Source organism: Ictidomys tridecemlineatus, chromosome 2 (genome assembly GCF_052094955.1).
Source record: "Ictidomys tridecemlineatus isolate mIctTri1 chromosome 2, mIctTri1.hap1, whole genome shotgun sequence".
NCBI lineage: Eukaryota > Metazoa > Chordata > Mammalia > Rodentia > Sciuridae > Ictidomys > Ictidomys tridecemlineatus.
Genome location: NC_135478.1, coordinates 7,301,918 through 7,314,090, shown reverse-complemented (window position 1 = coordinate 7,314,090; position 12,173 = coordinate 7,301,918). Strand labels below are relative to the sequence as shown.

The window sequence follows — 12,173 nt, the reverse complement described above, 5'->3', positions numbered from 1 at the left end:
ATGTTTTTGGCAACTTCTAAAGGACATATTGAGTATCAGATGATTGTAACTTTGTCAGTTTGTTTATGGGCATTGTATTCTATTCCAATGGTCTTTGTGCCTGTTTTGATGCTAATAACATGCTGTTTTTGTTACTACAGATCTGTAGTTTAATTTGAGGTCTTGTATTGTGATTCCTCCAGCATCGCTCTTCTTATTCAGTATTACTTTTCCAAAGTACTTCTAACATATCACTATTGTCATTGACAAGTGTGGTGTACACCTATACCAGGTATCTAGTCCATGATGTAAGTGATAATGTGCAGTTAAATAAATTATATTTATTTAAATTTGACTCTTTTTAAGCCAAGAATAGAAGTAATATATTGGATGACTTTTTAAAGATAAACAATGCATAAGTGACTACTTCCACCCATGAAGGTGGGAAATAATAATCTTGTGATTCCCATCTCCTCTGAGGCAGGAGGATAGAAACTTGGAGATTAGCCTGAGTATCTTAGTGATACCCTGTTTTACAATAAAACAAAGTGCTGGGCATACACTTCAGGTTAGAGCAATTGCCTACCATTGAAGAGGCCCTGGGTATCTCTTGGTACTTAGAAAATAAGTACATGTATACAGAAGGAATTGAACAATACAGAAATCAATAATAAATGTTGCAAGAAGATTAGGTTTTTCACAAATGTTAGATATTGTTGAATCAAGTCTGAAAAATTCAATAATAAATATTTGAATTAAAAATATACACAGTAATGGAGCCTGATACTTTATTTCCTTTTTCTCCTATTTTTTTCCATTTCAAAGGTATTTGACCAATAAAGAGCAACACAATTGTACATGTGTCTCAGAATTCCAGCTCATGGGACTCTCAAATGATCCAGACCTGCAGTCTGCCTCTTTGGACTATTCCCGTCCATGTACCTGGTCACAGTGCTTGGGAACCTGCTCATCATCCTGGTTGTCAGCTCTGACTCCCACCTCCACACCCCCATGTACTTCTTCCTCTCCAACCTGTCTTTGGATGACATTGGTTTCATCTCCACCATGGTCCCAAAGATGCTGGTGAACATCCAAACTTACAGCAGAGCCATCTCCTACATGGGCTGCCTGACACAGATGTCCCTTTTTGCCATTTCTGTCTGTATAGATGACATGCTTCTGACTCTGATGGCCTAAGACGGCTTTGTGGCCATCTGTCACCCCTTGCACTACTCAGTCATCATGAGTCCTCGCCTCTGTGGCTTTCTAGTTTTGGTGTCTTTTCTGATTAGCCTCTTTGAATCCCAACTGCACAATTTGATTGCATTACAGATTACCTGCTTTAAAGGTGTGGAAATTGAAAATTTTTACTGTGATCCCTCTCAGGTCCTCAGTCTTTCCTGTTCTGTCACCTCCACAAATAACATAGTCATGTATTTCGTTGGTGCCATATTTGGCTTTGTTCCCATCTCAGGGATCTTTTTCTCATACTATAAAATTGTTTCCTCTATTTTGAACTTCCCATCTCGGGTGGGAAATATAAAGCTTTCTCCACTTGTGGGTCTCACCTATCCATTGTTTTCTTATTTTATGGAACAGACCTTGGGGGTGTACCTGGGCACTGCTGTGTCTCATTGTTCTAGAAAGGGTACAGTGGCCTCAGTGATGTACACAGCTGTCACTCCCATGCTCAATGCCTTTATCTACAGTCTGAGGAACAGAGATATCAATAACACCCTGAAAAGGCTTTGTAATAGCATATTCTAACCTCATGGTCACTGACATCCATTTGACATGTAGTTTGGCAAAGCAAATACATAACATCTAGACCTATAAATCCTGCTTTTTGGGTCAGATTATGTTTTGTAATATATTTAATTTTTTTATGTTTCATACTGGAATGGTAGTCATCAGTGTTGGGGTATATTGTTGATGAGGAGTTTTGAAAATGCTTATGAAGTGTCAGTTTGGAAGATGAAAAGTATTAGGTCAGTGGTGGTACTTAGAACAAAGCAGCCGCACAGGAAAGAAACATCAATCAGGTGCCCACAGTAACACCTGTCAATCAGTGGGATCTCCGTATTAATGCCTGTCAGTCATCAGGACCCCCTGGACAATCCTGGAGTTCAGACAACTCCCCTGACCAACTCCAATGGGACAAGGGACCCCAAAACACCTTTTCCTGTCCCAAGCCCTTCCCTTCCTGCTGTAAGCCCCATTAAAATCCAGTCCAGTCGAGCTTTCACGTGGTTTCTCCTCAGATCCTTCTCCTGTCCCCTCTGTGGGTCTAATCAAGTTCCGCCCTGGAGTGAGTCTCAAATAAAGCCTCTTCTGTGGCCTTTTTAAATCTGCCTCCTTTGGTCTCTGCCTGCCTTGCCTGATTTTAAAAGAGTTATGGTGACATTGCATGGTGATATTTTTACAATAATGTGAGTGTAATTGATGTCACTGTGAATGGTCAAAATTGTAATTTTCATGTGTATATTTTGCCACAATTGCAAATGTGAACATAATGGATCTTAAATTTTTTTAAAAAGGAAGAAAACCAGTGACTATTAGGCACCAGTGTGATCCCAAGTAGAGAAAAACTCCAAAACCTTTTGTGAATGTTCATTTTTCTTTTTCTTTCTCTATTAATATTAGGAAGTCCTTAACAATTGGACTGGCTTGTTCCAATTTGCATAGTTTTGAGCTCTGTTCATTGAGCATGCAGTTATGTATCAGTAAATAATCATCCTGTGCCTCCAAATTCCAGTTGGATGGTTCTAATTCTGTGGACTTTATACCTATTTCTTCTCCCATGAGCAAGATCCTGTCTCAATTTGCACTCATATCAATTGTGAACATTGCCTGAGCTGATGTTGGAACTTGGCAGGGGAGGGACTACAGATCTGCAGTCCTTGATCATGAACCAGGAGAAATGCAATGGAACTGAGTCAATGCTGAAGGGGATGATGGAGATGTCAGAAGCACTATTTCTTCAAATGGCATCCACCATAATCACTGCGTCTTTAAAAAACTTGGTGCCTTGAATTTGCATTTCAATCCCTTTTCCATAAAACTAAAGTAAGTTAAACTGGACACCTGGGCTCTATATTTCTGCTTCATAGCCCCTAAAATTCATTTGTTCAAAGATCATGACAGAGATATTTATGGGCATATAATGAAAGTGTGGCACAAAGATAAAGGTGTATTCATAAATAGGACTAAGGCACATATTAGAATTCACATAACTCTAAACTCCAGTGCTTTTGGGGATTCTTTATTTGAAAATACCAAAATGATCCAATATTTATCAAGTTCCATCTTACATTGGGTGCCATGCCTGGTATAGAGATGGGCAGTGCTCTCCCCATTTTCATTAAACATATGAGCACAGAGTGGTGGGGAGATTTAACACTTCCAGTGGGTCAATGATATGAGAGTAAAATGTTCACTTCCCAAAGGGCTATGTCTTCAGGAGCCAAATAGAAATATTGCTCAAGATGAAATTTCTTGGTGATTTATCTTGGAAGGATCATTACTAAAGACTGCAGAGATATGTCAATTGTATAACTTCATAATAAGAGGAAAGAGTTGATAAAGCCATTTTTGTAAACTTGGACAACAAATATATTCTTAGTAGTAAAATTAAATATGCATCAATTATTGGAAGTCAAATAAATATCCTCCACTTACATATAAATGAAAATTTCATTTGTGTGATATGGAGAGAGACATTAGAAGTGCTAAAGGATTGTTGTAATACTACACTGAAAATTTAAATCATGTCCCTCCATCAATTTAGATACTGTGCATCAGTTAAAGCATTTAGTATAGAGAAATGTACTTTAAAGACAGAGTTAAATCTACATATTGATGTAAACCAGCACATCTCAGGGTAAGAGCATTTGTTGTGGGTTTGGAGGAATGAGGGGCTTTTAAATGAATATAAAGTTTCAGTCTGGGAAATTATCCTGGAGATGGATGGTGGTGGTGGTTGTAGGACCACATGAATGTAGTTAATGCCACTGAACTATGTACTTGAGAATAATATATATATATATATATATATATATATATATATATTTTGCAAGAAAAATAGAAATAAAAATCAAATGAATATCAAAAGAAATGAAAGTCAGAAATTATGCACACGTTTCCTCTGCAGTAGAGGATGAGTGAAAAACATCTGTGTTTTCTTTTCCTCTTTCTCCATTCATATTGTGAAGTCCTTAGAGTTTGTGATAACATGGATTAGGTTGGCTAATTATGAGCTCTGTGCACAATAATGTGAAGGTAGTTAATGTCATCAAAGCATGCACTGGATATGGTTAAACTGGTAGGTGTGTTGTTCTGTATGTTTTACCTAAATAAAAAATGAACATAGAAAAGCAGATAATTTTTTTAAAAAATAGACATGAACATTATATGACCTACAAGTATCTCCTAAGTAAAGGGAGGCTCCAAAACATCTGTGAATATTCATTTTCACTTCTTCCTTCTCCGTGAATGTTAGGCAGTCCTTAGAGATTGGGAGGCCATGGACCAATTTGGCTAATGATGAGCTCTGTATATTGAGCTTCCAAGGTCAAGCAGGAGTCAATAAATAGCCTGAGCCTGCAGCCCTTGGATTTGATGGTTCTGGTTCAGGGAGCTCCATGATTCTTTCTCCTCCAATGACTGCATGCACCAGGAAGCTCCTGCAGCACACTGTGTCCATGGAAATCCTGAGGACAGAGCTCTGACTTTCCCTGGGCAGCAGACATGGAAGGCTTTTCAGATCAGCACTTTTTGGTCACTACCCAGAAGAGAAGCAGCATGGCCCAGTAAGTGGAGAGAGAGCCCCTGGAAGAAGGACAGATCTTGGAACTATGAATCCCTCGTTACGATTACAGAAATGACAGTTTGGTAGCAGATGGGAGGACAGTAACATGCCAAGTTTCAGCTGTGGGGACTGTGAAGGATTGCATTTATAGTTAAGGTGTGGGGATCAGAAATCTTATTCAAAACTTGCTTTGCACCCACACTGGTTCTACTTCCCATAGAATTCTCACCCACTATTCTAGAAAACCCACAACACTCCAAAATGACTGTGGTAGTGACAAATGAAAAGGGATGGCACTAGCCAGGGTGGGCACTGAGATTGTGCTCTTGTGGCATGTTTCATTACAGGGCATCCTTATACATGTCCACTTTAAAGTTATTTTTACAGAAAATGAAAGATTGTATTACATTTATATAAAATGTATTCATTTGTTAGGTAGAAAGGAATGAATCTGTGAAATGGGCTGCTTGATTACAGACATGGGCTTCAAAACTGGGAGAATCCTGGCAGAGTGTCCCCTTGGCAATCCCATCAGTCATTCATTTCATTTCCTGTCACTCTAGGAGGAGACCTCTTGCTCACTGTCCTCTTCCTTTTGGGAGTTTCTGGTGGATCTCAGGGAAGAGCAGTGGCCGGCATCCATTACAGAAAGAATAGCTAGGCTCCCATGAAATGATTACAGCAGGTGCAGGGACACAGTACTTCAGCACAGATAGCTCTCTTGCCCCCTCTTAAAGAGTTTCCAAATAGCTGACCACATTCTCCTTCAGGGTTGTTTGTCGTTTTAAAATCATCCCTCCTTACTCTTGTGACATAGGTAAGTTGTGTCCTGAGACAAAGCATTGTCATCTGATAGAATTTTAGTTGATGCAACTATGTTGAGTATTGATTGAACAGAAAATAGGTGCTTTTTATAAAATTAATTCATGAGGAATGTATAAAAAAGGGAAAAATGAAATTTATACATCATTATTTATAATGACAAATTGTAGTTATTCTTATTTATAATGATACTTTCATACCATTCAACTAACTTATCCTTTGACCTGAAGTTGTCATTTTTCAGTTTCATGATGAGTCATTTTATTTTTGTCCCTCTAAAAGTATATGTTGTGTATCTGGAGAAAAAAATGACTCAATTCTGATTACTCAGGGCTATGCTTTACCTGGTACAGAGGAGGCATCAAAAATCTGTTAGCCATTGAATTGCCCAATCCTTCATTCACAAAATATCTAAAGTTATTTTTTTACACATATGGGGCTCTCCTGTCTGTACTTTTATACTTTTCAGGAAGGTCTCATAAAAGTAGAGAAAATTTAAAATAATATCTTGCTGTATCCATGTAATGGACACATGGATTCTTTCTTTTCATGGAATATGATCTACCTCATCCAAATTTTAAAATGACTATGACAGAAATTTTCATGAGTAGGAAACTGGGAACAGAGAATGAAGCCGAAGGGTTGGGGTTGCTTTGCTGTTTGGAGTGAACATTTCAGTTTCACAGCCTTCCAAGCTGGCATTTAACAATTGCATTCATCAATGACATCAACACTTCTATCATGGTGGAATTCTTAATTTATTAATAGAAACACAAGGACCAAGTGTTTATTGAATTCCAGGCATCCATTAGGTACCACACATGTTGCAGAGATGGGTGTTGTTCTCCCTATTTCCATTTAAACAGTATGAGTGCAGAGAAGGGGAGAGATTTACACACATTCTGCAGACAGCAGCAGGACAATGATGAGAGACTAACAGTGTTGATTTCCTGACTTCCATCCCAGGGTACCATCTTCTACTGGAGAAAACAGAAAATGTTATTCCTATACAAGATAAAATTTCATTAGGAGATATCAAGGAGATAATATTACTAGACAGACTGCAGGGACATTTTGATGGTATATTTTAATACTAAGAAGATGCAAGTTTAATAACCTATTTTCTTATTGGAACACAAATGTAGGTGATTCATAGTAATAATATGGAACATGCATGATTGTTGAAGTCAAACAATAACCCTATCAACATACTATAGAGAAATTTCCACTTGTGTGAAATGGAGAGAGGCCCAAGAATTTTGAAAGAATTCTCATAATAATAGATATAAAATTAAATGATGTCCATCCTTCATTACATCAGATGAAGACATTCAAGAAGATGTATGTACTTCACATAGGCTTACAACCACTTGTTGGTGTAAAGTAGCACATCTTTGAAACACTAGGCATTTTGTCACAAACTACATAGATGACCTTTAGGTGAGTTCCAAAGATTCTTAGGAAAATTTATAAAGGATACATAAATCAACAATGACATGGACCACTGAAAGGAAATTATGCTCATCAAATTCATGAGAGTAGCTGTGTCTGGGGCACAGGTATGCAGAAGAATTGAATCCTGCAGAGACACCAAGAACAAAAATAGCATAGGCAGGAATTAAGGATTCTATGAAATGTTAGTTCTGATGCCAAGATCATCAGATATTTATATTTTAATATATGTGGTGAATATTATTGACAATAAGAATGGTTAACATTCATGGATCATATTTTAAGTGCCAAGAAGTATTCAAAGTATTTTTGATATAAGAAAATACCAGCAAAATCTTCAATTGCAGATGCTGATAAACCTGAGATCAAATTATTGGAATATACATAGGAGAATATATTAATTACTGATACTAAGAATCACTAGTGGGGCTGGGATGTGGCTCAAGCGGTAGCGCGCTCGCCTAGCATGCGTGCGGCCTGGGTTCGATCCTCAGCAGCACCACATACCAACAAAGATGTTGTGTTCGCCGAGAACTAAGAAAAAATAAATAAATGTTAAAATTCTCTCTCTCTCTGTCCCCCTCTCTCACTTTCTCTTTTTTTTTAAAAAAAGAATCACTAGTTACTTTATTTAGAATATTATTTTTAAAAACTCTCTTACAACAACCATAGGAGGTAGGTAATTATTACCCCCATTTTGCAGATGATGATTCAGCCTGTTGTGATTTCTTTCCTTCCTGTTCTCTTATCTTTTGCATTTTCCCATTTAAACCTTAGATCTGACAATGTAATGAACCCAAGTTTTCTTCATGTAGCTGAAGGAAGGGGATTGCAATTCATGCATCGGGAGAGATTGATGTGAAAGTCTATTAAATAGAATTAAGAAGGTGGGGACTCAATTGTGAGCTTTGGATCTTTCCTTGGTTCCTACTCTATGAATGTGAAAGATTACGATCAGAAAAATAATGAAGCAACACTAGCAAGCTGGATGGAGTAAAGAATCAAGAAAAAGAAAAAGGGCAGAGGGCTACTTTATATACCTTTTTTTTTTTTACTTATACTGTTTGAAATTTTTACAGACAAACCTGTACAAAGTTAAACTTTATTTTTTTAAATGTAGAAGGACACAATATCTATCTATCTTTCTTTCTTTCTTCTTTATTTTTATGTGATGCTGAGGATCGAACCCGGTGCCTCACAAGTATGAGGCAATGGCTCTACCATTAAGTTATAGCCCCAGCCCTGAAGTTAAACTCTTTGAAGACATTTATTATCAATTACTTTAAAAAAAATAATTGAGAGGTGATTTGTGTTCTAATGTCAAATTTGTTGTCAGTGATACCATTAATGATATACATTCAATCAAGTTGATTTATCAAAATTTGAAGCTCAGCAAATACAAGGGTATTTGTTTTATATTAAATGATTTTTAAAGGACAAAGTTAAATCCACAAAGGACAGAAGTGAGACGGTCAAAGACGGATGAAACTCATAGAAGATAAGGAGCCCACAATGTTTTCTGATTGTGAAGCACTGACGTTAGTTTACTTATCAGATAATACAGTCCTTCACAGTATTTTAAATCTTGTAAGTCAAAGGATTTTGTTTTAAGGACTTCAGACAAAATGAGGCATACTATATTGTTTGTATTTTCTTTTTTGGGGGGAAAGTACCGGTAATTGAACTTAGGGACACTCAATTACTGAGCCACATCCTATTTTTTTTTTTTGAGACAGTCTCTCTGAGTTGCTTAGGATCTCACTAAATTGCTGAGGCTGGCTTTGAACTCACAATTCTCCTGCCTCAGCCTCCTGAGCTGCTGGGATTACAGGCATGCACCATCACACTCAGTTTGCACTGCTTCTTAATATCCTTTTTGAGAATAATTTTTTTATGATAAAGAGGCTACTTACTATTTTTTTCTTAAGGGAGTTGGCTATATTTTATTGCGATCCTAGAATGTTCTCTTTAGTGCTTCTCATTTTCTAACAAGGTCAGTTGAATATTTTGAAAGTTGGTGTGGATTGAAATAGGTAAATAACACAGAAAACAATAATAAAAAGTCTACAAATATTGTATTTTTCACAACCAAGAAGTAGTGCTGATGGTCCGTGGACCTCAAATGTGACTACTTTAGATATGAATACTTGGATTTGAAGTATATACAATGTAGGTGCCCATTGATGTATTTCATTTCTCCCATCCTTTCCATCCTTTCTTATTTTTCAAAAGGTGTCCTAGCAATAAAGAGCCACAAAATCTAACACGTGTCTCAGAATTCCAACTCCTGAGCCTCACAGAGGAACCAGACCTGCAGCCCATCCTCTTTGGACTGTTCCTTTCCATGTACCTGGTCACCATCCTGGGGAACCTGCTCATCATCCTGGCTGTCAGCTCTGACCCCCACCTCCACACCCCCATGTACTTCTTCCTCTCCAACCTGTCCTTGGCTGACATTGGTTTCATCTCCACCACGGTCCCAAAGATGCTTGTGAACCTCCTAACTCACAACAGAACCATCTCCTATGTGGGCTGCCTGACACAGATGTCTGTTTTTATCATTTTTGGATGCATGGATGATCTGCTTCTGACTGTGATGGCCTATGACCGCTTTGTGGCCATCTGCCACCCTTTGAACTACTCAGTCATTATGAACCCTCGCCTCTGTGGCTTCCTGGTTTTGCTATCTATTTTAATTAGCCTTTTTGACTCCCAGCTGCAAAACTTGAGTGTCTTAAACTTTTCCTACTTCAAGGATGTAGAAATTTCCAATTTCTTCTGTGAACCTTCTCAACTCCTTAATCTTACCTGTCCTGAGTCTTCCTCCAGTTCCATGGTCAAATGCTTTGTTTTTGCCATATTTGGTTTTGTTCCCATCTCAGGGATCTTTTTCTCTTATTATAAAATTATTTTCTCTATTCTGAGGATCTCATCCTCCAGTGGGAAGTACAAAGCCTTCTCCACCTGTGGGTCTCACCTGGCTGTTGTCTGTGTATTTTATGGGACTTCCCTTGGCGTGTACCTTGGCTCAGCAGTATCATATTCTCCCAGAAAGGGTGCAGTGGCCTCAGTGATGTACACAGTGGTCACACCCATGCTGAACCCCTTCATCTACAGCTTACGGAATAAGGACTTAAAATGCTCCCTGAGGAGGCTGTGCCGTAGCTTGGTGTGATCTCAGGATCTGTGGCATCTAACTGTAGTGTATGTTGAAAAATGCAGCAAAATTAAACATGTAGTCTGGTCAATCTTGTTTCCTTAGTAACCTAATTTGTGTAGTTTAATGCCTTTAATTTTTCGTCTTGTTTCAGGGTGGCATAATGGTACCTGAGCATTGGGGAGGGAGATATGGGAGTGGTTAAAAGGGATACAAATATTCAGCTTGGGAACATGAAAAATTCCTGGAGATGGATGGCGGTGATAATTGCAGAACAATGTGGAAGTAATTAATACCACTGAACTGTCAACTTGACAAGAGTGAAAATGTAATTTTTTGAACTTTAAGCTGTATAGTAATAACAATGGAAATAGAAAGTAAATGATCCTTCAAAGAAATGAATAGAGTGAATAATACAGATGAGTTTCCTCTTCTGTAGAGGAAAAGCTGAGAAACATTTGTGCACATTCATTTCTTCCTCTTGCTCCTGCTCTTGGTAAATCCCTATATACTGGGATTTTAGGGACTGAACAGGTTCAGCCTATTGAGCCTCCAAGGTCATGATTGTCAATAAATAGTCTGATCCTCCAGTCCTTCAGTTTGAGGTCTCAGGTCCAGGGGACCCCAACAGACAGACATGCATTTCAGGTACCACATGTGAGAATAATAATGTGCCACATTTCACTCATGAGGACTATGGGTATGTATGTATGTAGTGGCAGACATATCTCCACGTTTGGTTCCCCTCCATACTGGGTGTACTCCCCATACACTGTCACCCAGGATAGCAGGACATACGCCCCTTTAGACTGTTTTCTAAGCACTCCAAAGGGTCACGAAGGTGTTGATGGTGATGAAGATGAGGGTAATACCCATAATATTGCCAGTCCTTATTGAGAGACTCCCGAGGTCAGGGCTCTGAGCCACCTGTTCTTTGTAGGTTGATTGAATTCATCTGTAAGGTCTTCCACAAGATATAAGTGCCACCATATTTTATTTTAGGGAACACAAGGAGCCCATTTTTATGTATCTTGTGTTAGGTGTGTAGGTTGATTGAGCTTAACCCATGTTTGAGTTGAGCTGAGGCGAGACACAGGATATCTGGCTGGACAGTCCTGCCAGGCTGTCTCCTTTGCCACCCAAACATCCATTTCACTTTCCTGTCACTCCAGGATGGGACCTGTTAGTCACTGTGAACTTCCTTTGGGGGTTTCTGGCAGATTGTAGGGCAGAGTCTTCTCCAACTGTGGGTCTCACCTCTCTGTTGTTTGCTTATTTTGTAAAATGAGTATTGGGGAGTGCCTTGCATCAGCTGTATCACCCCCCCTAGAACAACAGCTGTGTTCTCTTTGGTGTGCACTGTGGTCGTCCCTATGCTGAATCGCCTCACTGTAGACTGAGGAACAGGAACATTAAGAGTGTCTTACAGAGGCTGCAGAACATGGTAATCTAGTTTCATTGTCAATTCCTTCATTTTTTTTTTAGATCGGGTTGTAAAAACCAATCATCTAGACCTGGAAAGCCTACCTTTTTGTTCACATTACTTTTGTAGCTTCATAACTTGGCTTCCACTCCATGTTTCATATCTCAAAATTGCTCCCTTTGCTTTGTCTTTAATGGAATTGTGTGAGTATTTGAAATTCTTTTCATTGTAAACATCATGACTAAATCAGTGTATCCAGGTAGCCTCTGTAATTTCTGAGCAATAAATACATATATATTTAAAAGTTATATCCCCTTTCAAAGTTCATTCACGTTTTCTTTAAAAATTGCTTTGCTTCTCACATACCTATGTAGGTAAGGGACGCCCAGAGGCTACCTTGCTAGTCAAGGCTGGTTTTGTTGGAATCACCTGGTGAGTCTATAGAAAGATCCAGTATAGAGGAGAGGCAGGTGTGCCCATCTGCCAGGTGTTCTGTGGGGAAATCTGACTGAGAGGCTACTGGCTTGATGGGT

General features: G+C 38.6%; 1 protein-coding gene across 1 annotated transcript; it reads left to right on the top strand.

Moving 5' to 3' along the window:
• The first annotated feature begins 990 nt into the window (after nucleotides 1-990).
• LOC144370775 (olfactory receptor 7E178-like) lies at nucleotides 991-11,968 on the top strand. The gene is made up of 2 exons (XM_078031904.1): nucleotides 991-1,137; nucleotides 9,234-11,968. Exons 1-2 carry the CDS (start codon nucleotides 991-993, stop codon nucleotides 10,233-10,235), a joined length of 1,149 nt encoding a protein of 382 aa, XP_077888030.1. The 3' UTR covers nucleotides 10,236-11,968.
• The last annotated feature ends 205 nt before the right edge of the window (nucleotides 11,969-12,173 follow it).

Excerpts from the sequence above, each read along its gene's own strand:
- LOC144370775 (XM_078031904.1), top strand. The coding sequence starts at position 991 with ATGTACTTCTTCCTCTCCAACCTGTCTTTGGATGACATTGGTTTCATC. Across the intron at positions 1,138-9,233 it reads TGTCCCTTTTTGCCATTTCT|GTGCCCATTGATGTATTTCA; the intron begins GTCTGTATAGAT and ends TATACAATGTAG.